The following is a 22,917-nucleotide window of genomic DNA, read 5'->3' as shown; positions in this document are numbered from 1 at the left end:
GACGTGTGACCCCCCCCCCCCATGTATGTGCCAGGCTCGGGTAGGGGGCTGCCCATCCATGACGTGTGACCCCCCCCCCATGTATGTGCCAGGCTCGGGTAGGGGGCTGCCCATCCATGACGTGTGACCCCCCCATGTATGTGCCAGGCTCGGGTAGGGGGCTGCCCATCCATGACGTGTGACCCCCCCCCCCCCATGTATGTGCCAGGCTCGGGGGCTGCCCATCCATGACGTGTGACCCCCCCCCCATGTATGTGCCAGGCTCGGGGGCTGCCCGGGCTGCGACCCCCCCCCCAGCAGAGCCGCCTCCGCAGCGCGGCCCCGCCCCGCACAAGGCCCCGCCCCCGTGTGCGGCAGAGGCCCCGGGCGGAAACCCGGCCCCGCCCCGCCGCTCCAGCTCCGGCGGCGCGGCCTGTGCGCGTGGCCCGGCTGCGGGCGGCTCGTGCGGCAGCAGAGGGGCGGGGATCGCTCGCGGCCTCCAGGCCCGGCCCCGCGATGGCCGCCGAGGCGAAGACCAGGCTGTCCAAGAACCTGCTGCGCATGAAGGCGAGAGGGGGGGCACGTGCGGGGCGGGCTGCGCCCGGTGGAGGGATTGAGGGGCGGGGCAGGGCGGGGAGTGGGGGCTAAGCCGGCCCCCAGGGAGATTGGGGGAGCCGGCCCTGGCAGCAGAGCGGGGGGGTGGGGCCCCCGAGAGGATTGTGGGGTTGTAAGGCAAAGACCTGGCCCGTGCCAAGGGGGTGAGGAGGGCGGGCCGGGGGAGTGGAGCCCGTGGGGAGAGGTTACCGATGTCAGCGTGACTACACGGCTAACCGATAAGCCTGGGTTTGTGTGTTACTCTTAGCAACTACACACACACACACACACACTGCTTGGGTTTGTGTGTTACTCTTAGCAACTACACACACACACACACACACACACACACACTGCTTGGGTTTGTGTGTTAGTCTTAGCAACTACACACACACACTGCCTGGGTTTATGTGTTACTCTTAGCAACTACACACACACACACACACTGCTTGGGTTTATGTGTTACTCTTAGCAACTACACACACACACACACACACACACACACACTGCTTGGGTTTGTGTGTTAGTCTTAGCAACTACACACACACACACACTGCCTGGGTTTATGTGTTACTCTTAGCAACTACACACACACACACACACTGCTTGGGTTTATGTGTTACTCTTAGCAACTACACACACACACACACTGCCTGGGTTTATGTGTTACTCTTAGCAACTACACACACACACACACTGCCTGGGTTTATGTGTTACTCTTAGCAACTACACACACACACACACACTGCTTGGGTTTATGTGTTACTCTTAGCAACTACACACACACACACACTGCTTGGGTTTGTGTGTTACTCTTAGCAACTACACACACACACACACTGCTTGGGTTTGTGTGTTACTCTTAGCAACTACACACACACTCTGCCTGGGTTTATGTGTTACTCTTAGCAACTACACACACACACACTGCTTGGGTTTATGTGTTACTCTTAGCAACTACACACACACACACACTGCTTGGGTTTGTGTGTTACTCTTAGCAACAACACACACACGCTGCCTCTGTATCACAGGGGCGAGTAGGAGCTGGTGCCGTGGCGAACCAGCACGGGAGCTGCCTGCTCCCCCTCTCCCACCCCCAGCGTTGCTGCCTCTGATAGAAAGGCAGAAGCGAGACATGTGGGGCGGGGGAGGAGGGGGGAGACAGAACACGCAAGAGGCCGGCTTTCAAGCCAGATCCCAGTGTATATGGGCTCATGCAAGCCACTACCCCTTTCCCTCCACACACACGCTGCTGCCTCTCTATCAGAGGCAGCAGAGCAGAACAGAACATGGCATCTGGAGCAGACAGGCAGGAGCTGATACATGTGGGGAACTGGCTTTTAAGCCAGCTTTCCTCAGGTACCAGCTCTGTGGAGCCACCTGCCTCCTCACCCCCATACTGTTGCCTCTTATCTGAGGTGGCAGCGAGGGAGGACCAGGGGAGGTTGCTGCGGAGCAATCTCTGTCCCCAGTAGGCCCAGGCTGATAGCGGACAGAGGCTGCTCTGTGACATGTCGGTGCAGCCTCTGTCTGTGGGGGAAGCTCAGGCCCCCCATGGACAGAGGTTGCTGCTATCAGAGCACACTGGCTGTGGGCCCCATCCCTGGGGACTATCGAATACTTAAGTAATCAATATTTTGTGGAGTTACACAACTATTCATTTAATTGCTATCTAACATCTCTAGAAAAGCTCCAGGAGGCTTCTGCACGTGGGACCAGACATTTAGGGGTAGGGGAACAAAGGGAAAGATTGCCCACCAGCATTTGAGGAGGCCTCAGACAATCGCAGGCCCAGAAACAAAATTTTTTTTAATTACCCCTCAAGTGGACACCTTAATCTCCATATCATCAAAACTACTGCTCCCCCATTGTAACAGTGTGGCCACACACACATTTTCCAGGCCACTGCTCCCCACTGGGAGGATTGTGGAGGCACAGAAAGGAGACCATTCCCGAGGTGGGGAAGATGGGAAAGAATGCCTTTTCAAGCTAGTGGGGAAGCTGAAGTATATAGAGCTCTACAGAGAGGAGAGGGCAGGGAGACGGATATTGACATGGGGGACTGGTATAGAGGCTGAGGGTAAGGAGGTGGGAAGCTGTGTGTCTGCCTAGGCATTTGTACCTTTTGCTGCTTACTGTTGTACTTGGAAGTATGGGCGGAAGAAATGAAAAGACTAAATGAGGCTATTCAGTATGGGCTGATGAGAAGCTGAAGACCTCTGGGGGCATGAAAGGACATGGGGAAGGTGTTTTGAATGGCAGGGAAGGGACCTAAGCACAGCTAGAGCGAAGACAATAAGCTGGTTTTTGCAGTGTAAACTGGGAAGAGATAATGGCATTATAATGTGTACCCCCTTCTCTGCTATGGGCTCTTCCACACCAGGCCAGCCTGCTGGGACATGGTTTCAATCAAGGTGCTGTGTGCTGTTTCTAGGATCAGGACCCATGTCCTGAGCTGCCAGTGCAAAGAGACACGTCCTCTTAGGAGGCATAGGCATAACCAGGGGCGGATATAGGGCAGGGTGAACGGGGCGGCCGCCCCAGGCCCCGCGCTTAAAAAAGCCCCGAGCATTCGCCGTGGCAAAGGGGGGCCCCGCGGAGTTATGCTGCCCGGGGCCCCGCAAAACAGTCATCTGCCCCTGGGCATAACTGTACTGAACTGGTGTACAAAATAAGCCTTGGGGTGCTTTGCTCATCTGTTGCAATAAAAACGTGTAAATATGGTATAAACCAAAAATGTATGGTAAAGATAGTAAATACATAGTCAAATAACATCATAAGGGGCATTAGGCCCTCTCTTGTATATGATTCAGGCTTCAATCTGGAGTCCTGATGTAAGTGAAAATTTGCCTGATTTGGGATAGGGTCTTGAACAGTAAATGAGACCCTGACTCAGCAAATTAATTGGTGAACCACACTTCATGGGTAGAAAATACTTGGCCAGGAAAGTGCATGTGGAAACGTAGGGTTAACCACAACAGTCTAATATTATTTTAAACACAACTGTCCTTTTCTGCACCAAAGGCAAATCTGTGTATTAATTGGGTTAGAAAGCATGTTTAGTACCATATTGCCTTTTCCCAAGATAAACAAGGCCACGCTTTTAAGTTTGCTTTGTCATCTTGTTGTCATTCCAAATCATGTTCCTCTTCACCTCGCTAACCTACTTTAATGTTTTGTGTGTGCATGTGGCCATGTTTGTCCCAGGATATTAGACAGACAAGGTCAGAGTGAGGTAATTTTGGTGAGAGAAGAGTTTTTTAGCTACACCCAAAGAGAAGCTTTCTGTAGCTCTAAAGCTTATTTTTCTCACCAACAAAAGTTAGTCTAATAAAATATCTTACCTCACACACCCTTAACTCTAATTTTTTTCTTATTTATTTTGGTTTTCAAGGTCAGTTATGTAGTAAGTGTCCCTCTTGTCCTTGTTAAGATTAATATATATATATATATATATACACACACACACACACACACACACACACACACACACAAAATTAATCATTGGCCTTTTAAGGAAAAGTTAGCAAGTTAGTTAGCATCAGGTAATTCTAGCTTTGCTTGCTCTCTTTATCAGTTCTTCAACTTTCTCAAATGTTCCTTACTAACTGTCTAGAAATACACTCAATAACATGGCATTGGCAATATTGACATTGGAAGATTTGGCTAAAGAAAATCCATAGTTCCGTGTAACTCTGTAAACTGGTAACTCTGCTAAACTGATGATATGAAGTTCCACTTTGTAGTTATACTATAGACCAGTGGTCTCCAACCTTTTTACACCCAAGATCACTTTTTAAATCTCAGAACAGGCGAAGATCTACCGCCCCGCCTCTTCCTTGAAGCCCCGCCCCTTCCTTGAAGCCACGCCCTCTCTATTCTCCTCCTGTCCATCAGTTGCTTTCCCCAGCCCTTACTTACACACTCTGATAAACAGTTTATTTTTAAATTATGTGATACATAAAATTAAAATCAGGTGTTTATAGTTATGAAATAAATGGTCTGTTTTTTATTCATGCTATGTAAATCTAAAATGAAGCATTCATTATTATACATTTTGTGGGGACAGAGTTCTGTGGCTAGGGGCAGGGGAGAGGGAACAGGGTGCTGGGAGGGCAGAGGACAGAGTTCTGCAGCAGGGGACAGAGCGCCAGTGGGGATGGGAGAGTGGGGACAGAGTTCGGGGAGTGGGGATTGAGTTCTCTGGCTGGGGCCAGGGGAGTGGGGTGCCAGTGGAGGCAGAGAGTCCCCTGCATCTCCCTTCACCCAGGATTCTCCCCTGCCCCGGGGCTGACCCCACACGGCGCAGGGAAGCCCCGAACGTGCCTGCCCAGGGGGCCGACCCCCCCACCCGCGAAGGGAAACCCCGTGCGCGCGCCTGCCCCAGGGCCAACCGTGCCCCCCCCCCCGTGCAGGGAAGCCCGTGCACGCCTGCCCAGGGGGCTGACCCCCCCCCCCCGGCGCAGGGAAGCCCCGCGCGCTCTTGTCCCGGTGCCAACCCCCCCCCGCCCCCCCCCCCCCCCACCCCGCGCTCAGCCCAGGGAGGCTGCCCGGCCAGCTGGAGGAGGAGGCTGCCCCGCACTCCAGCTGATTGGCGGCTTCCCTTGTGCACCAGCCCACTTGGAGCGTGGTGCACCCTGGCTGAGCGCCATGACCAGCTGGCCAGGCAGCCGCTTCTGTTCCCGCCCGCCGGCTATCCTGCGCTCAGCCCGGGAAGCTTGCTTCAGCACAGCTGGAACTAGGTGCAGCCTCCCTGGGCTGCCCGGCCAGCTGGCCATGGCGCTCAGCCAGGGTGCACCACGCTCCACGTGGGCTGGTGCACAAGGGAAGCCGCCAATCAGCTGGAGCGCGGGGCAGCCTCCTCCGGGCAGAACCCACAGCCAGCTGGCTGGGGATTTTCAGCCCTCCCAACCTCCCACCATTCCTGGCATCTACTCACCGCTGGTGTTTCTCGGTGAGTAGCTGCTCCTCAAATGAGGAAATCTAATGTAAATGTACTGCGCATGTGTGCAGTTCAGAGCTGGCTCAAGAGCTACTCTTAGAGCCTCTGAAAGTGACCGGTAGATTGCGATCTACTGGTAGGTGACCACGGCTATAGACTACAGGCAGTCCCCGACTTACGCGGATCCGACTTATGTCGGATCCGCACTTACGAACGGAGCTTTCTCGCCCCGGAAGTCGGGGCGAGAAAGCCCCGTTCGTAAGCTGCTCCGGTGCCCCTGGTCTGCTGGAGACCGTCTCCAGCAGACCAGGGGCACCGGGCGGGTTCCCGCGCTTCTGAGGCTTTGCCAGAGCAAAGCCTCGGAAGCGCGGGAACCGCTGCTGCTGCCACTTGGGTGCCGGTGCCTGTGGTCTGCTGGGGACCGTCAGAATCTGTATGTAAGTCAGATCTGGGGACCGTCAGAATCTGTATGCCAGCTGCTCTGCCCCAGGCGTCCCCAAGTCAGCTTCTGCTGAAACTGACCAGCGCTGACTACAGGAAGCCCCAGGCAGAGTTGCTCTGCCCCGGGCTTCCTGGAATCAGCTGCTGATCAGTTTCAGCAGCAGCTGACTTGGGGACGCCTGGGGTTCTTAAGTTGATTCTGTATGTAAGTCAGAACTGGCGGTCAGTTTCAGCAGTGTCTGAATCTGGACGCCAGTTCCGACTTACATACAGATTCAACTTAAGAACAAACCTACAGTCCCTATCTTGTACGTAACCCGGGGACTGCCTGTATATTAAAAATGGCTGTGCTAACCCCTTATTAAACAGCATTTGTAACAGTCTTGAGCAACACGATGCCTTTACTGGTAGCTGTACATCCCTAGACTCCCATAAGAGGTTTTCAATGGTTTTATGAACTATAGCAGAGGTGGGCAATAAGCAGCCCACAAGCCAGATGCAGTTCGCCTGGGTTAGTCCCCAGCAGGCCACAGGATGCTTGATTTATTTATCTATTGCTTTGATTCAGGAGCATACAGTGAACCATTTTCTTTACCTCAGCAAAATTGGGATTTCTTTCATGGATGCATCTGAAAATTTCTTTTTTCCCATGAGCCATTTGTGCTGGCCTTTCTATCACAAGCATAAATGTTCAAACTCTTTTTCTTTATACCTTTCAGTTAAATTACTCCCTTTGCTTGCCACTTTTGGTTGAGCTGCCTTGACTCGAAATATTCCTAACCTTGGATTCTGTTATGCACTGATTTTTCTGGCCAGTTTTCCTTTGACTGCTATAAGAACAGCCCGTAACAGTGTTAACTCCAACCAGTGTCCTCCTCCCTCTCCTGCCCCCACACGTGCACACTCTTTTCCCAGCTCATAAATGTAGTAGCATGAGAGAGGGATATTAATAAAGTACTGACCTAGCTATCGCCCTTGGAATTGTGAATCTAGCATCAAGTCCAAAGTGAAATTAGTCTCAGCTCAGTGGCTAATGCACTCTGGTTCATGTTGTGTAATGCAACACATAATTCAGTAGAGTACACACTGGCATGATTGATGATCTCTCTGTTTTGGGAGAACAATACGGAAACTGAATTGCCATTAATTTTTTAAAAATATAAATATTCATTAAATATTTATAACTTAATATAGCAGAGCCTTCATGGCTTGTTTGCTTCATTTTACTTGTGCCATTCTTTTTAGTTTGGTATTTTGGGCCATAGTCCTTCAGAGTACTAAGTGAAATGAGTTTTGCAGTCTCAGTTCAATCTTCAGTTTTAGCAGAATAGAAGTAGCAGAATAATTAGCACAGTTACAAGTCACTGCTCATCAAAGGCTTAAATTAGTGCTGCTATGGAGTCTAAACTCTGACCCAAAGAAATACTCAGCCTGTTTTACATGCTTTGCAACTATTGCAAGGGTTTTTTGTTTTTTGTTTTTTTCGTTTTATGCGTAAGTAGCTAGATATTTTTATCCAAGAGCTCTCCCGGGTCATTTGTTTTTAGGAAACTTAACAATGAACGTTAATTGGAAACTTGTAATAAAACTTCTCCCGTTGAGACTTAAGTCTGGTTAACTAGTTTTCTTAACTAGCATGTTTTCCCACATAGACTCCCTCCATTTATTTGTGAGAAAATATGAAATTGGTATCTTTGACGTGCTTTTGAATTCATTCAGAAAACATACTCCACTTTCCTTAGTGAAGAAATTCTCAAAGGTATAGAACAAATAGCAGTAAAGATGCAAAAAGAGGAATTAAGGTGTCTTATCACTTTTCAGACTATGCAAAAATTATATATAATTAAAATTATTTAATACAATTAATGTATGCATAGCCTGAAAAGTGATAAGTCGATTTTTAATTTCTCATTGTCCATGTATAGATATGTTTGAATGGGGGTAGGAAAGTAGTGGCATGTTCCCAAGCTCAAGCCAAGTTCTTTCTACATGGGACACCAAAATGATTTGTCACAGTAGATTGTACAGATGTTCCAAATAGGATCAAGCCTGCCCTGTTGTGCTTTAACGGAGAAGTCAAACCTGAAGATACTAGCAAAGTTTGACTGTACTCATGACCAATACTAAATAAAGTGCAGGTCTATACTTACTGGGAGATTGGCACTGTGGCAACTGACCACCTGGGGGTCGATTTAGCCACTAAATTGACCGCTGATCGATCTCTCTCGTATACCATGGTCCTCCACAGCAATGAGAACCATAAGGGGAGTTGACGAGAGAGTTTCCCCTGTCGATCTCCCTGCAGTGGAGACGCAGCGGCAACTTGATCTAAAGTACGTTGACTCCATCTACGCTATTCACATAGATGGAGTTGTAAATCTTAGGTCGACACTGCCCCTCAAGTGTAGATCTACCCAAAGGTGTAAGTGTGATTTATTTACAGGGTGATCTAAATAAAAGTTGTACTGTTTTACCAGTGCAATTAGAGGAACACTTTCTCCCCATGCTAAATGCATTAAACTTAGGACTCTATCAAATTCACAACCCTGAAAAACAGGTCACACACTGTGAAATCTGATTTCTTCTGTAATAGGGATGTTAAATTGCTGTAATCTGGTAACTGTATAGCTGACAAATATTTTGTGTTATGGTTACCCGATTAGCAGCTCTGCATTGAAAGTGGCTTGGGAGCCAGCAGGCAGACAGGCTGGCTCAGTCTTGGCTTGCGCCAGATCCCAACAGCTAGTCCCTCTGCAGCTCTGAAAGAAGAGTTATTTAGGAGCCAACGCTAGTCCCAGCTCATAGAAGAATAGTGTTGGAAGAGACTTCACAACAACATCTAGTCCAGGGCTGCTGAACAAGTGCCCATTGGGCCCCATGCGGCCTGCAGCCCGTTTGTTTGAGGCCCGTGGTGCAGTTTGAGTTTACACAGGTCTCAACATGTGGCCTGCGGGTGGGATCCTTTGAACATGGCCTCCACTGGGAACATGATCCACAACGGCAAGGCATCTCCCAGGTGGGGTGAGCATTGAAAGACACAAGTGGATGGGCTGGCTGTAACAGACGGGTACAGAGTGTTGGCGTTTCTAGCCCCCAGGGAAGAGGTGCTGGGAGCTCCAGGGCATTGTGGGAAGTGCTGGCTGCTTAGCCTTGTGGGCAGAGCCTTAGAGGTGTTGACTGGCTCACAGTGGCCATGTTTGTGTCCAGTGCTGCAGCTTAAGGCTCAATCTTTGTATTCATGCCTGTTAGTGTGAAAGAAGCTATTTGCATATATATTTTGATATACAGGCAGTCCCTGGGTTACGTACAAGATAGGGACTATAGGTTTGTTCTTAAGTTGAATTTGTATGTAAGTCGGAACTGGCTCCAGATTCAGCTGCTGCCACTGAAACTGACCAGGGGCTGACTACAGGAAGCCGGAGGCAGAGTTGCTGTGCCCCCAGCTTCCTGGAATCAGCCTGATCAGTTTCAACAGCTGCTGAATCTGGAGCCTGGGACAGAACAGCTGGGGCGCTGCCCGGTAGGTTCCCACAGGACCAACCCGGCAGCACCCCAGCTGCTCTATCCGAGGCGTCCCGCAACAAAAGCCTGGTCTGCTGGGGGGGGGGCGCACTAGCTGCGCCCCGTCACCCTCCCCCCCCCAGCAGACCAGGGGGACAGGAGCAAAGCCGCCCAGGCGGCGGGGGTCCCGCTGCCTGGGCGGCTTTGCTCCCGGGCAAACGAGCAAAGCCGCCCAGTACCAAACAGAGGGGAATAATAACTTCCCTTGATCTGCTAGTAATGCTCCTATTAACGCTGTTATCCTTCTTGGCAACAAGGGCACACTGTTGACTCTAGGGATGTCAATGTGTAGTTGACTACATGGTTAACCGATAAGCCTGGGTTTATCGGTTAATCCTATAGATTACATGCACTCCGTCCCCGCACTCTGATGCTGCCTCTGTATCAGAGGCAGCATTGGGGTGAGGCAGAAGCCAATACATATGGGGAACTGGCTCCCCACATGTACCGCCTCCCATGCAGCTGCCTTCCCACCTCCCCTTGCTGCCTCCCACAAAGTCAGTGGCAGGGGGCGGAGCAGACAGGAGCCAGCTTAAAAGCCAGATGCCGAGCCACCTCTCCCTTTTTGTTGCCTCCCACATAGGGGAGGGGCAGGCAAGGGGATGGGAAGGCGAGAGCCAACTCATGGGGAGCTGGCTTTTAAGCTGGCCATCTGTGTGTGCTGGCTTCGGCACAACCGCCTGCCTCTACCCCCTGCTTCCCACAGCCGGCTCCCTTCAAGCACCAACTCCCACTGCCCTGTCCTCAGCGTGTAACTGTGTAACCATGTAATCGCTTGAAATTTTAGTGGTTACACAAATACCCAATAGTTAACATCGCTACTTGACTCCGCTTCTCATCTACTGTAATCCCTAGGTCCTTTTAGCTGATCAGTTCCCAGCCCATAGCAGTGTGTGTGATTTTTCCATCCTAAATGTAGGACTGTGCACTTGTCCTTGTTGAACCTTATCAGATTTCTCTTGTCCCAATCCTCCAATTTGTCTAGGCTTTCTCTGCGACCTTGTGAGCTAAAAGCGAACTTTATATTAAAACAAAATCTGGAAAACAGAGGAGTGCCCACAAAGAAATGAGGTAAAAAACCAAATGCTACCCTGGCATAAGTCGGGTCCCATTTGTTCCCAACCTCTTTACGTGGTGGAGTTTAACTATTTGACATTAAGTATGCAGCAACAAATTTGAAATCATTAAATTTTACTCAATCCTTTGCCAAACCCCTAGGAGTTGTCAGATGGTAATATGCCAAGGAAGTCAAAACTACCTCAGGTATTGTTAGAATGCTGGTCACCAAGGTATGTAAGTGGTGATGCAACTGAATTTTAATATTGCAGTTGTTTCTGTCTGTACATTGGAATTGCTCTACCTTCTTTGAGCCAACTTGTAAGAGTCAGGAAAAACTTCTTAACTTTTACCATAAATTAGTCCATCTGATAAATGTCAGGCAACCTGTTAAATATTTGCAACTTATATTTGGGGGAAAAGAAACTTTATGTAGAAAAATGTTTGTGTGACTTTCTTTCAGTTCATGCAAAGGGGATTGGATTCAGAAACCAAAAAGCAATTAGAAGAAGAGGAAAAAAAGATAATCAGTGAAGAACACTGGTATCTGGATTTACCAGAACTCAAGGAAAAGGAGTAAGTTTGTCATATTTTTGCATTAATATATATGGTTTATCTGGGAGGCAAAGTGATGTACTGTGTATTAATCCTTTATTGGCCCAGAAATATCTTAAGAATAATAGTAACTCTTAGTGACCAATAAACACTAGTAAAATAGTCAGATTGGTAGCTGTAGCATACTTATTGCTGCATTTTATTTTAAGGAACCACTCTCAAGATTGATAAACCCAGAGTTTGACATACCTTCTTGTTTCCATTTGTATGTTTTCCAGGTATTGAGGTAATTATTTTCTTTGTACTGACCAGGTGATGTCATGCTGGTTTTGCTTTTTTTTAAAAAAGGGGGGTAAAATCTTGTAAATTAGGCCAAAATCTTGCAGTAGAGTCCATGAGGGAGAATTTGACTTCTGCATGGAGTGCTACCGATTTCATTTAAGTTTCATGAAGGCACAGGGGTCAATCCATGCATATCCAGTTGCAGAATCACTAATGGAAATGCAGTAATAAGGAAAACATCTTCTAATAATGGCACAAATGTCCTGCCTTCTGAAGAGGGACCATAAACAGTAAAGATAACGGTCCCTTAAAAGAGGGACACATGTTAAAAAGAGATTCTTGTTAACATCTGGATAAGGTACTGATATTTAATATTTTAGATGTGTGGGATAGAGGTGAGAAGGTGAAACACTTCTATAGTACATGTGTGCCTATAATTCCTGGGAATTAGCTTCTTTTTGTTTCTTGGGCTGTTCATTAAAAGCAAAAGGAAAACAGGTTTTGAAGAACAAACCACGAACAGTTTTATTTGCTACCTATTTCTGCGAAGTCCAGCTCTACACAAGAAATCTGCCGGTATAAAAATGTCACCTAGGAGAGAAAAAGACAAACTGTGTTGTGTCTGTGTAAAAGAGAGTCCTGTGGTGAGGAAGAAACATTCTTATTTTGGCCAACTTTTTTCAGACATAGACCTGGCCTAAGACACTTAACTTTTATGGTTTTGCTTTTTATTGCAGTTGGTTACTGGTACTGTGTTAAGACATTACTCTTCAGGGAAATACTTGTGGGGTTTTTTTTGTTATGCAGGAGTTTTATAATTGAAGAGAGAAGCTTTATGCCCTGTGAAGACCTACTTTATGGCAGAATGTCTTTTAAAGGCTTCAATCCAGAAATTGAGGTACTGTGAAATATTTTGCTTCTGTTAGAGTCACAGGATGTATGTACCCCACACGTGCACAGCGACCAAAGTTTAATACAGGCACTGCCAGCCGCTGCTGTTTGGAAGCCTTGTAGAGGCTAAGCGAGTAAAAAGAGTTGGGAAGTAGATGGGTGCAGTGGCTACCAGAGGGGAGAGCAGGCTGGAGAAAGAAGCTCCTGCCTGCAAGTTACTATGGAGCTTCCCAGAGGGGACAGACTGACCAATAAACTGGAGAACTGCAGAGACCCAGGGGAAGGTAGGAAGAAGTCCAGGGCAGTGTCACAGTTGAATAACCCTGTCTTTGGTGGCCTCACTTGATGGCTTTAAGCTAGAACTCAGTGGAGTGTGTGGGTCTGGGTTCCCCTACCAGCCCTCTGATGGTCTAGAGGGAGTGAAAGAAGGGTTTTCAGGCTCCTGGGCCCCAGGAATAGACCCCACTGCAGTACACTTGGCCTCAGGGAGTGGTGCCAACATACCACCCCATTTAATAACATAGGAAAACTATACATTGGAGTTGGGCCTTGATGTGACTTCCATTGAAATCAAGAAGTGTCTTTCCTTTGACTTCATTGAAAGTTAATTGAGCTTTAATATGTTGTAGCTAGGGATGTAAAATCTTGTTTAATTAGCTAATTGCTTTAATGGGAGTGAGCAGAAGGGGCTGTTCTAACCCAGCTGGAGCAGCCCCACCCTGCCCACCTCTGTGCTGAAACACTGTAGGCAGGGAGCTGCTCTGATGGGAGCAGCCCCTGCCTGTGCAGTGCCTGGGCCTGCCCTGGAGCGGCTGCTGAGCTGCTCTGGCATCCGGGCCACCTGTCTGTGGAGTCCCAGGCCCCCCACAGGCAGGGGCTGTGCTGGAGCAGCCACTGACTGTGATGGGCCCCCGCAGGGCTGGAGCAGCCCCCTACCCACGGCAGGTGAGAAGCTGCTCCAGCCTAACCGGTTAAGCCTTCACATCCCTATTTGCAGCACAAAGTAGATTTTTTGCCTAAATATGTCCAGTCTTCATGCTTCTAATTTGAGCTCCATTAGTTAGGGTGAAAATGGTAATTTCCACCTCAGCTCCCCTTCTGCCTCCAATCTAACATTCCCATTGCTGACAAGCAAAATGAGTTGCTCTTCTAACTGGTTTGTTGAAGCTAAGTCAATAATTCATGAGCTGATACACCGTCTCTGTGACTGCATTTGTTTCAGCATTTGGGAAGTAGAGCTGTTTGACTGCAGGAATTTGAAAGCAAATTAAAAGGCAGGCAAAGCAGACTGAAGGCTTTTATATTATTATTATTATTTATTATTATTATTATTATTTTGCAATTCTGTATGGAAAATATGATATTATCGGGGAGTATTTACTCTTGATCATGCTGCCTCATTTGCTCTGTGACATTAGTCCAAGTAACATTGCCTCTCTGTGCCTGACTTACCAGCTGTGAAATGAGGTCCTGATCATTTTTTTTTTTAAAGTCTATGGATGAAAAGTGGTCTATTCACTTGTGTTGTGTGTATGTGTGTTTGATCCATTTGAGCAAATGGAGCCTTTCACTTCTGAGGCACTTTTATCCACCAGGAGGGATGAAATCTAGCTAGTATTATGAAATGAAATTTCCCTGTCCCAGATTGACACGAGTCAGGTCACACACTAATGTCCATTGGCATCCATGTTGTTTACCTCAGCAAAATCAGCATGGAGGCAGAATTACCATACTCCACTTAGAGATGGCTCCAGATTACAAACAAGTGATATGGAGGAGTTCATGCTGTTTGCTCGTCCTCTGACAATGCAGTGCTTTCCACAGGCATTTCAATAAAATGTATTCCCACTTGATAAAAGTGCTATTTGTGGTAAATATCTAGGGGGGGGGGGCTATCCCATATGTCAATAGCTCCATGATTCCTGTATATTTTCTTCCTCTCAAAAAACAGAACTTCCATGTTCTCCTCGCCAGAATAACTGTCCAGTCTCATTGCTCTCTTACTTTTCTTCCAGTCTTGATCTTTATTCATCAAATTGCTGCTAAAATTAGGACCCAAGCTTGCAAACTGTCAGCCCCTTTCACTAGAAACAACTTGCATGAATAAGATCTTGCAGAAGCATGCCTTGAAAATAAAGTATTTTGAGCTCAGATATCTTTAACTTCAGTTCAACATCACATGTTCATAGTGCTATAATAGTAACAACAATGCAGCCATTAATGTTTCTAGCAGCTAAATAACTGCCAAAAATGAAAAGTTACTGATGCTGAATCCAGAAATGTGATTTAGGGGGAATTATGATTACTGTCTCACTGTAGCTAGCTGGCCTTTTTTATTCAAGTATTTTATTATAAAGCTTTTCAGACAGATTGTCCCTGCTAAATGAGCATTTTCAAGTGGCTTAGTTCCTAAATTTGACCCACACTTAAGATCTGAAGATTTTATGCCTAGATTATACTTGACCATGAAAAAAAGATCTGCTACATAACTTTAAAAAAAGATGTATCTGTTATTTTTATAGAATCTACAATCAAAAGTACAAGGGTCGGCTACTCCCAGCACGCAAACCAATTTGCCGTGGCACGCGGTACAGGAGCTCAGCTCCACCCTTACCCCCACACAGTCAGGAGCTCATGCTGTGGCTCCAGCCTCAGCCACACAGCTTCAGGCTGGAGCAACAGCTCTGGCTTCCTGCTGTGAGTGGTGGCAGGAGAGCTGCCAGCATACGTGGCGCACCCGTGCATGCGTTGTTCCCTGCGGGCTGTTTGTGGGGTCGGGGGTCCCTCTTTCCCAGGGCCCCTCTATGCCCAGCCATGAAGGAGGATGTGGGGGCAGTATGGGAGGGGGCAGGGATTGCACTGAGGAGGGATGGGGCAATGCAGAAGATCAGGCTGCAGTGGCAGGATGGGAGGGAGAAAGGGTTGCACTTGGGGCATGAGGTGAGTGCCAAGAGTGAAGTGTCTCAGTTGGGAGCCACATCAGTGAGGTTTAGGGGTTTTTGGAGAAGTTTTTTTGCTTCTCACTTGTGTGGTCCCCAACTGATTTTTCTGTGTGTCAGTGACTCCTGACCCAAAATAGGTTCCCCGCCCCTGCCGTAAATAAAGAAAACATTGAAATCTTTTGTGTTGGACATAATATTTAACTTTATTTAAATGAAGTTTGATAAACAAACATAGAAAATTAAAATGCTTAATCTGTTTAATAATTTAAATTAAACCATTCTCTCCAGCTGCAGCAGTAGCAAAACGGCTCAGGCTTAATTATGTAATTAACAGAGAGCTTCCATTAACAACTAGTAGTCATCGGAAAGGTTTGCATTGATCCAGGTGGTCCATGGGGTGTACAGTGGAGAGATCCCTTCCCCTCCCCTCCCGGAAGAGCGGCGCAGCCCAGGGCAGAAGGGTTAAATCTTGGTACACCATTTTGGAAAGGTTGCAGACCCCTGTGATAGTGAATTGCCACATAAGTCCCGTCAATCATAACACTAAAGCCAGGTCTACACTAGACCCAAGAGCTCAGCCTAAGATACACAATTCCAGCCATGTAGAATACGTAGCTGGAGTTGGCTTACAGTAAGGTGAACTTAATGGTGTCCCCATGGCAGGAGGCTGATGGGAACGAATGCTCCTATCAGCTTCCTTTACTCGTCACAAAAAGAGGAGTACCGGACAACGACAGGGGTGCCTTCTGAGTTCAATTTAGTGAGTCTTAACTAGACTCACTAAATCAAACTCCAGAAGATCGATAGAGGCAGCAACAATCTTTTGTGTATTGAAGACAAGCCCTAGGAAAACCTAGACCCAGATGCCAGGCACCTGTGCTGGTATGCAAACAAGGGAGGAACTAAAAATGGGTTGTGTGATTATTTGCCATTTTAAATGTAGGAAAATCTAAGTCACTCCCCTACACACGCTATGTGAATCAAGGAGATGGGTAACAGAGAAGGAACTAAAGCACCACCAGGTATTGCACTTTTACAAATCACCCCTCTACCAGCCCATGGAGCAAGGGGGAAGTAGTCAGTCACAGTTCATTCCCTCATCTTCTCCCAGCAAAGCACAACTGTGTGCTCCCATCTAGTTACAGCACATGGTTAGCCCTAGGTTTATCCAACAACCAAGGGAAAGCAGCTTCAGATAAATGCTGGACAAAAGAGTCTTTCCAGTCTATTTTACAAATGAGTTTCTTATCAGTAATATCTATATAAATTAAATTATGTGAATGAGTTAACTGTTAAACTGATTTCCCATTTCATTTTCAGAAGTTAATGATCCAAATGAACTCTAGGTACAAGAAAGAAGAAATTGAAGCAGATGATACAGCCGAGGCTGATGTATCAGATGAAGAAATGGCCAGAAGGTAATTTATGTTTTATGACATAGTTAAAATTACCAGGATGATGTGTGGCTGCACTCTCATCAGAGTGTTTATAAAAGAGCAAACTTCTGTGTTGTGCACAGGATTTGTTAAATAAGAATTTTGAAGAATGTGTTCAGTGGAATAGCTTCATTACTTCCTGGGGATATTTTCTGCCCTCCGCTACACCTTGGTGCTCTCTGTACCATTCTGTCTGACAGAAGGCAAAATTGGCCCTTTAATATTATGGTGATCTCTTGATATAGCAGTAGCTGTGTCTCTTACACTGTGCTGCAAAAGGCATGGCGTTGGCCATGGATTAGTATTTCTGATCGGATCTATGACTTTGCATGAGTTTGTTTTGATTTTATGAAGAACAGTGATTGGTACTTCAATGTTAATATCTTAACAGATACGAAACCTTGGTGGGAACTATAGGGAAGAAATTCTTGAAAAAGAGAGATCAGCGGGTACTACAGGATGAAGATGAGAACAATACTTTGAAACCTAGCAAAGCTAAGAAAATGTTCTTAAAACCCCAGGATTGATGTGAACTGCAGAATTGGAGCTAAAAGAAATGTCATCTACAGGGTAGAATAACACGAACTGGATAGTTTATTTTCCACCAAATAAAGTAAGATATGTCTGTAAAAAGTGAATGGGTATATAATGGATGTCATACATCCTTTCCTCTCTGAACAAGTATTGTGTGTGTGGCTCTAAGTCAATCAGCTGTTTAAATGTTGTGCATAAGTAAAATACTATCCCCTGTATTTGAGAGCAACAATCTTTGCATTTTATGATGGTAATTGAATGCTAGTATTTGAACTAAGGATGAGCTATGGCTAATCTTATAAAACAGTTCTGCTTTCAGTGCCCTTTTTAATTTTTTTTACTGTACAATTTGAAATGCCTTACACTTTTTAAATTGAAAGAAATAGTTTGCAGTAACTTTCATGTTTCTTTAGCAATTCTAAAAATATTCTGGAAAAGGAACAGAGATTAAATCCATTTAGTTGAATTTTATTTTTATTAATCTATTTAAAGAGAGGCTTTTGTAATAGAAGTTTTCTTTCACCCTAGAAAAAGCTAAATATTTATATTGGGTAATGTTTATACTTTGACGCTTATGAATCATGATCTGCTCGTCCTATTTCCTCCAAAAAAAAATGATGTTCCTCTGGCTGAGGTTTTCTTCTCCGGCAAAAATTTTGTGATCTTATAAACAAGATCTGTGAAGCAGCATAGTGACTTCTTCAGAAGCACATCTTAAAGCTGAATAAAACCTTTTAAAATGACTTTTGTGTCTGATTATTATAGTTTTGGTAATCTACTATATATGTTAGAGAGTTTATCTGTTTGTTTGATCAAGAACTCCTCCTAAACAGTAAGAGCTAGAACCACCAAATTCGATGTACAGCTTCTTCTTATCAAAACTTATAGCAAAGTCAGGGATTGTTTGTGCCAGGAAAATGGGATGTGCTGGCATAGGATTGCTTCTCATAAAACCAGTCAGAAAAGAGAGGGAATCACTAACACAAGGACAGTCCTCAAAATTGACATAACTGAGCAAATCTTGAAAGATACTGAACCAAGATGGTCCTGATACTCAAGGAGCTGATAGAGGAGGTATCTGAGCCTTTAGCTATGATCTTTGAAAAATCATGGAAGACAGGGGAGATACCAGAAGACTGGAAAAGGGCAAATATTGTGCCCATCTATAAAAAGGGGAATAAGAACAACCCAGGAAACTATAGACCAGTCAGTTTAACGTCTGTCCTTGGGAAGATAATGGAGCAGGTAATTAAGGAAATCATATGCAAACACTTGGAAGGTAATAAAGTGATAGGGAATAGCCAGCATGGGTTTGTGAAGAACAAGTCATGCCAAACTAATCTGATAGCTTTCTTTGATAGGATAACAAGCCTTGTGGATGAGGGAGAAGCAGTGGATGTCATATACCTAGACTTTAGTAAGGCATTTGATACGGTCTCATATGATAGTCATATTGATAAACAAGGCAAATATAACTTAGATAGGGCCACGATAAGGTGGGTGCATAATTGGCTGGATAACCGTAGTCAGAGAGTTGTTGTTAACGGTTCTAAATCCTGCTGGAAAGGGATAACAAGTGGAGTTCCGCAAGGGTCTGTTTTGGGACCCGTACTGTTCAATATCTTCATCAATGATGTAGATATTGGGATAGAGAGTACGCTTATTAAGTTTGCAGATGATACCAAACTGGGTGGGGTTGCGACTTCTTTGGAGGATAGGGACATAATTCAAAATGACCTTAGCAAGTTAGAGAAATGGTCAGAGGTAAACAGGATGAGGTTTAATAAAGAGAAATGCAAAGTGCTCCACTTAGGAAGGAACAATCAGTTCCATATATACAAGATGGGAAGCGACTGTCTAGGAAGGAGCATGGCGGAAAGGGATCTAGGGGTCATAGTGGACCACAAGTTGAATATGAGTCAACAGTGTGATGCTGCTGCAAAAAAAGCAAATATGATTCTAGGTTGTATCAACAGGTGTGTTGTAAGCAAAACTCGTGAAGTCATTCTGCCGCTCTATTCTGCACTAGTTAGGCCTCAGCTGGAGTACTGTGTCCAGTTCTGGGCGCCACATTTCAAGAAAGATGTGGAGAAATTGGAAAGGGTACAGAGAAGAGCTACAAGAATGGTTAAAGGTCTGGAGAATATGACCTATGAAGCCAGGCTTCATGAACTGGGCTTGTTTAGTTTGGAAAAAAGAAGATTAAGGGGGGACATGATAGCGGTTTTCAAATATTTAAAAGGGTATCACAAGGAGGAAGGAGAAAATTTGTTCCTCTTTGTTTCTGAGGACAGGACAAGGAGTAATGGGCTTAAAGTGCAGCAAGGGAGGTTTAGATGGGACATTAGGAAAAAATTCCTAACTGTCAGGGTGGTCAAATATTGGAATAAATTGCCAAGGGAGGTGGTGGAATCTCCCTCTCTGGAGATATTTAAGAACAGGTTAGATAGACATCTTTCAGGGATGGTGTAGACGGAACTTGGTCCTGCCTTGAGGGCAGGGGGCTGGACTCGATGACCTCTCGAGGTCCCTTCCAGTCCTATGATTCTATGATTCTAAGATGAGCCAGAAAAAATTGGATGAACCTGGAATAGGATTGCTTCTCACCAAACCTTACAAAAGAGAGAGAAATTTGGAGTAGTGTTCTGTTTTGACACAGCAACATCTATGCTTAAGATCTGAAAATTAGAAGACAGTGTTATTGGAAACCAAATTGACTGTAGCCCATTTTTGTTAAAACATAGTGAATGATAAAAGTTTATAGGGATGAAAGAAAAAAATACACTTCATGGAATTCCCGTTTTTAAAAAGCTTACCTAATTTAATTTAAAAATAATAATTTCAATAAAGCATGTACATTTTCTTTTTGTTTTCCAAAAAAAGAAATCGAGTTGCAGACCTGAGCAATGCTGGATAAATCTACTAGTATAATGTAAACACTATGAGATGTGTAGTGCATTGTTTAATAGTATTTAGAGTTAGACCCAGGTTCTTAATGTATTTAGACATTAATGCACTCAGTATTACAATACCCAACTGTTTTAGGAGCCTAAACCTAATTTTCAAAAGGGCTTTGGAGATTGACAGCCAGTGAGATAAATACCTAGATCCCTTTTTGAGACTGAAACTTGGGATCCTAAATTGATTAGCATTGCCATGCTCAGCACAATAACACTTAATTAACTTTGAAAATCTAGGCCTTAAGCGCATGCTGCAAAATATTAGTTGAGTTGAAATGCCTTTTCTATTTAGAAAGTAATGAAGCAGTTTGAAGCATTGTTGCACAGAGACAATACTGGTCTTTGGTCAATTGGTGCTCTGGGCATGTTGAAATTTGTTGTCAGCATGTCAGATCTAAAATTATAGCATCTTTCTGTATCCCAACCTTCAGCAAGAAATATGCTCTCTGTTATTTTTTTCCCCTGGCTAGTTATCCATGTTTCTCCATGATGCTGGCTCTTCTCAAGAAAGGAGGCATTTGCTAAATTGAAACAAGTAGTGGCAGTTCTATCATAGATACACAATTCCTTTTTTTTCTTTTTGGAATAGCTCAGTGAGGCAAGACACAACTCAATTATATAAAGTAAGAGGCTGTACATCTGCTGTAGTTTGTGTGTGATATATTGATTATAGTCCATATATCAAAAGCACCTCATTAGATAGTCTAGATGGATCACACATGGAACGAGAAATACACTTTTAACCTAGTAAGGGAGAGCTTCATAAAGGTAGAAAGTCTGTGATTCATGATCTCATATAGGTTTTCAGAGCTAATTAAATGCTACTGGTTCCATTACTTAAAACCTGACTATATATAATTGCCAATTGAACAAAAGTTAATGATGGCAAGACATTTTTCTTCCCAAATGTGACCTGAGCTAAGAAGTGATTTATTGTTGCTCATCATAAGAAAAACTCTGAATATATCCCATTATTCTTTCTTGCCTATTACAAGGCAATGACTCCCCCATTATATGAATACATTTCTTTGGTGATGGCAGGATTTCTGAATAATAGTGTTAGGTATTTTGGGGGAAACTATATTTTAGTGAGACAGTAGTGACCACTAGATGTCACTAAAATTTTGCTTGGGCTTCACGACTCTTAAACAGATGACATTCTGATGCTTTTACATAATCTTGTCTGAAAGTTCCTATGTGAGGCATATATATCATAAAAAGAGCCTTAAATTTTACCCAGAGGTTTCTCTGCACGGAGAATGTATGTAGAGATTGTTTCCTTCATTCTAAGGCAGAATAGTTTCATGTGATAGTGAGAAAAATGAAAACAGCTCCTATAGCTCTGGGTCCTGGAGTGTGCTCTACAGTGCATGTGTTTGTGTGGAAGGTTTTGAAGGTGAAGTGACCTGCATTTCCACAGCTTCACAGAAACATTAAATTGTATGACTGCAGGGTTCTGAAAAAATAGGAGTAACCCCACCACAATTATTAATGGTTGGTGCCCTAGTGGCAGATGTTTGATTGAACAACTTTTGATGATGGCTAGATTAATTATTCAAGTGCAACTTTAAAAGCAGTTGCTGATGTTAGGGTGACCTCTTTATTCATTCAGCACTTGTGAAAGACTATCGTGTAGGGTTCCCTGTATTGTATAATCAGCAAAATACAAGTGCTTACTAGGAGCTGCAAACATGCCTAGGTCAAGGGCGGGCAATAAGTGGCCCATGGGCTAGATGCGGTTTACCAGGGTTAGCCCCTGGCAGCCCACCAAATGCTTTATTTACCTGAGCATCCACAGGTACAGCTGGGTCGCTTTCCACAGTTTCCATTGGTCAGAAATGGCAAACCTCAGTCAATGGGAGCTGCAAGCAGCCGTGTGTGCAGATGCTCAGATAAATAAAGCGTCTGGTGAGCCACGTTGGACCTGCAGGCTGCTCGTTGCCTGCCCCTAGTTTAGGTGTTGGTGAAAGTCTCTGTAGGTGCTTCTTTGGGGCCTATCTGCTTCTTTAAGTGCCTACATATTTTTAAAAATCTGATCCTGGTCACTAGGTAGGTTAAAAAAGGCGAAATGTAGACGTGAAATATTCATGATGCAAATTTAATCAAGCATTTTGCCTTTGTTTTACAAAGTCAAAAATAGACCCCTTTTTGGATAGTTTAAGCTGCAGTTTTGAAAGCACAAAGGGACCTGTTTCATAATTAAAAGGGACCCCCTTTGGACTGCAAAGTAATTTGGATTTTAGAAGGAATCTTTTTGGTTTGGAAATAGCCTTTTCCTCAAGCTTGTGAGTAAAGCAAAGTTTAGAGGAGAAAGGTGCATAAAACACTGTGTCTACATTGTCAAGATTTTGCACAAAAGCTGCCTGTCTACACTGGCCGTGAGTATTTGTGCAAGAACACTGACATTGTAATGTACAAAATCAGTGCTTCTTGCGCAAATACTCTGACACTCCCGCTCAGGGATAAGTTCTCTTGTGCAAGTGTTCTTGCGCAAGAGGCCAGTGTAGACAGGTAACTTCAATTTCTTGCTCAAGAAAGCCCAATGGCTAAAATGGCCATCAGAGCTTTCTTGCGCAAGAGAGCGTCTACACTGGCACGGATGCTTTTGTGCAAAAGCAAATACTTTGTCTTCAGACCTTCACAATGATTTGTCCTGTCCTTTAGAGAGTGAACTTACAGGCGCAGATTCACCATCTGCCTCATGCTGCATAGTGTGAGGAAAGCACATATAATTAGTCATC

At 45.1% G+C, this 22,917-nt stretch overlaps 1 protein-coding gene across 2 annotated transcripts; it reads left to right on the top strand.

Moving 5' to 3' along the window:
* Positions 1 to 358: 358 nt before the first annotated feature.
* Positions 359 to 17,959, top strand: MPHOSPH6 (M-phase phosphoprotein 6). Of its 2 annotated transcripts, XM_075939993.2 has the most exons (6): positions 394 to 546; positions 10,506 to 10,591; positions 11,040 to 11,152; positions 12,221 to 12,311; positions 16,567 to 16,664; positions 17,074 to 17,959. In XM_075939993.2, exons 3-6 carry the CDS (start codon positions 11,043 to 11,045, stop codon positions 17,207 to 17,209), a joined length of 435 nt encoding a protein of 144 aa, XP_075796108.1. In that variant the 5' UTR covers positions 394 to 546; positions 10,506 to 10,591; positions 11,040 to 11,042; the 3' UTR covers positions 17,210 to 17,959. The 2 variants fall into 2 exon arrangements, with proteins under 2 accessions (XP_075796107.1, XP_075796108.1); XM_075939992.2 differs by lacking the exon at positions 10,506 to 10,591 and having other exon boundaries at positions 359 to 546.
* Positions 17,960 to 22,917: the final 4,958 nt, after the last annotated feature.

This window comes from Pelodiscus sinensis, chromosome 12 (genome assembly GCF_052426305.1).
Source record: "Pelodiscus sinensis isolate ZL-2025 chromosome 12, ASM5242630v1, whole genome shotgun sequence".
Taxonomy (NCBI): Eukaryota; Metazoa; Chordata; order Testudines; family Trionychidae; genus Pelodiscus; species Pelodiscus sinensis.
This window is presented reverse-complemented; position numbering and strand designations above follow the sequence as displayed.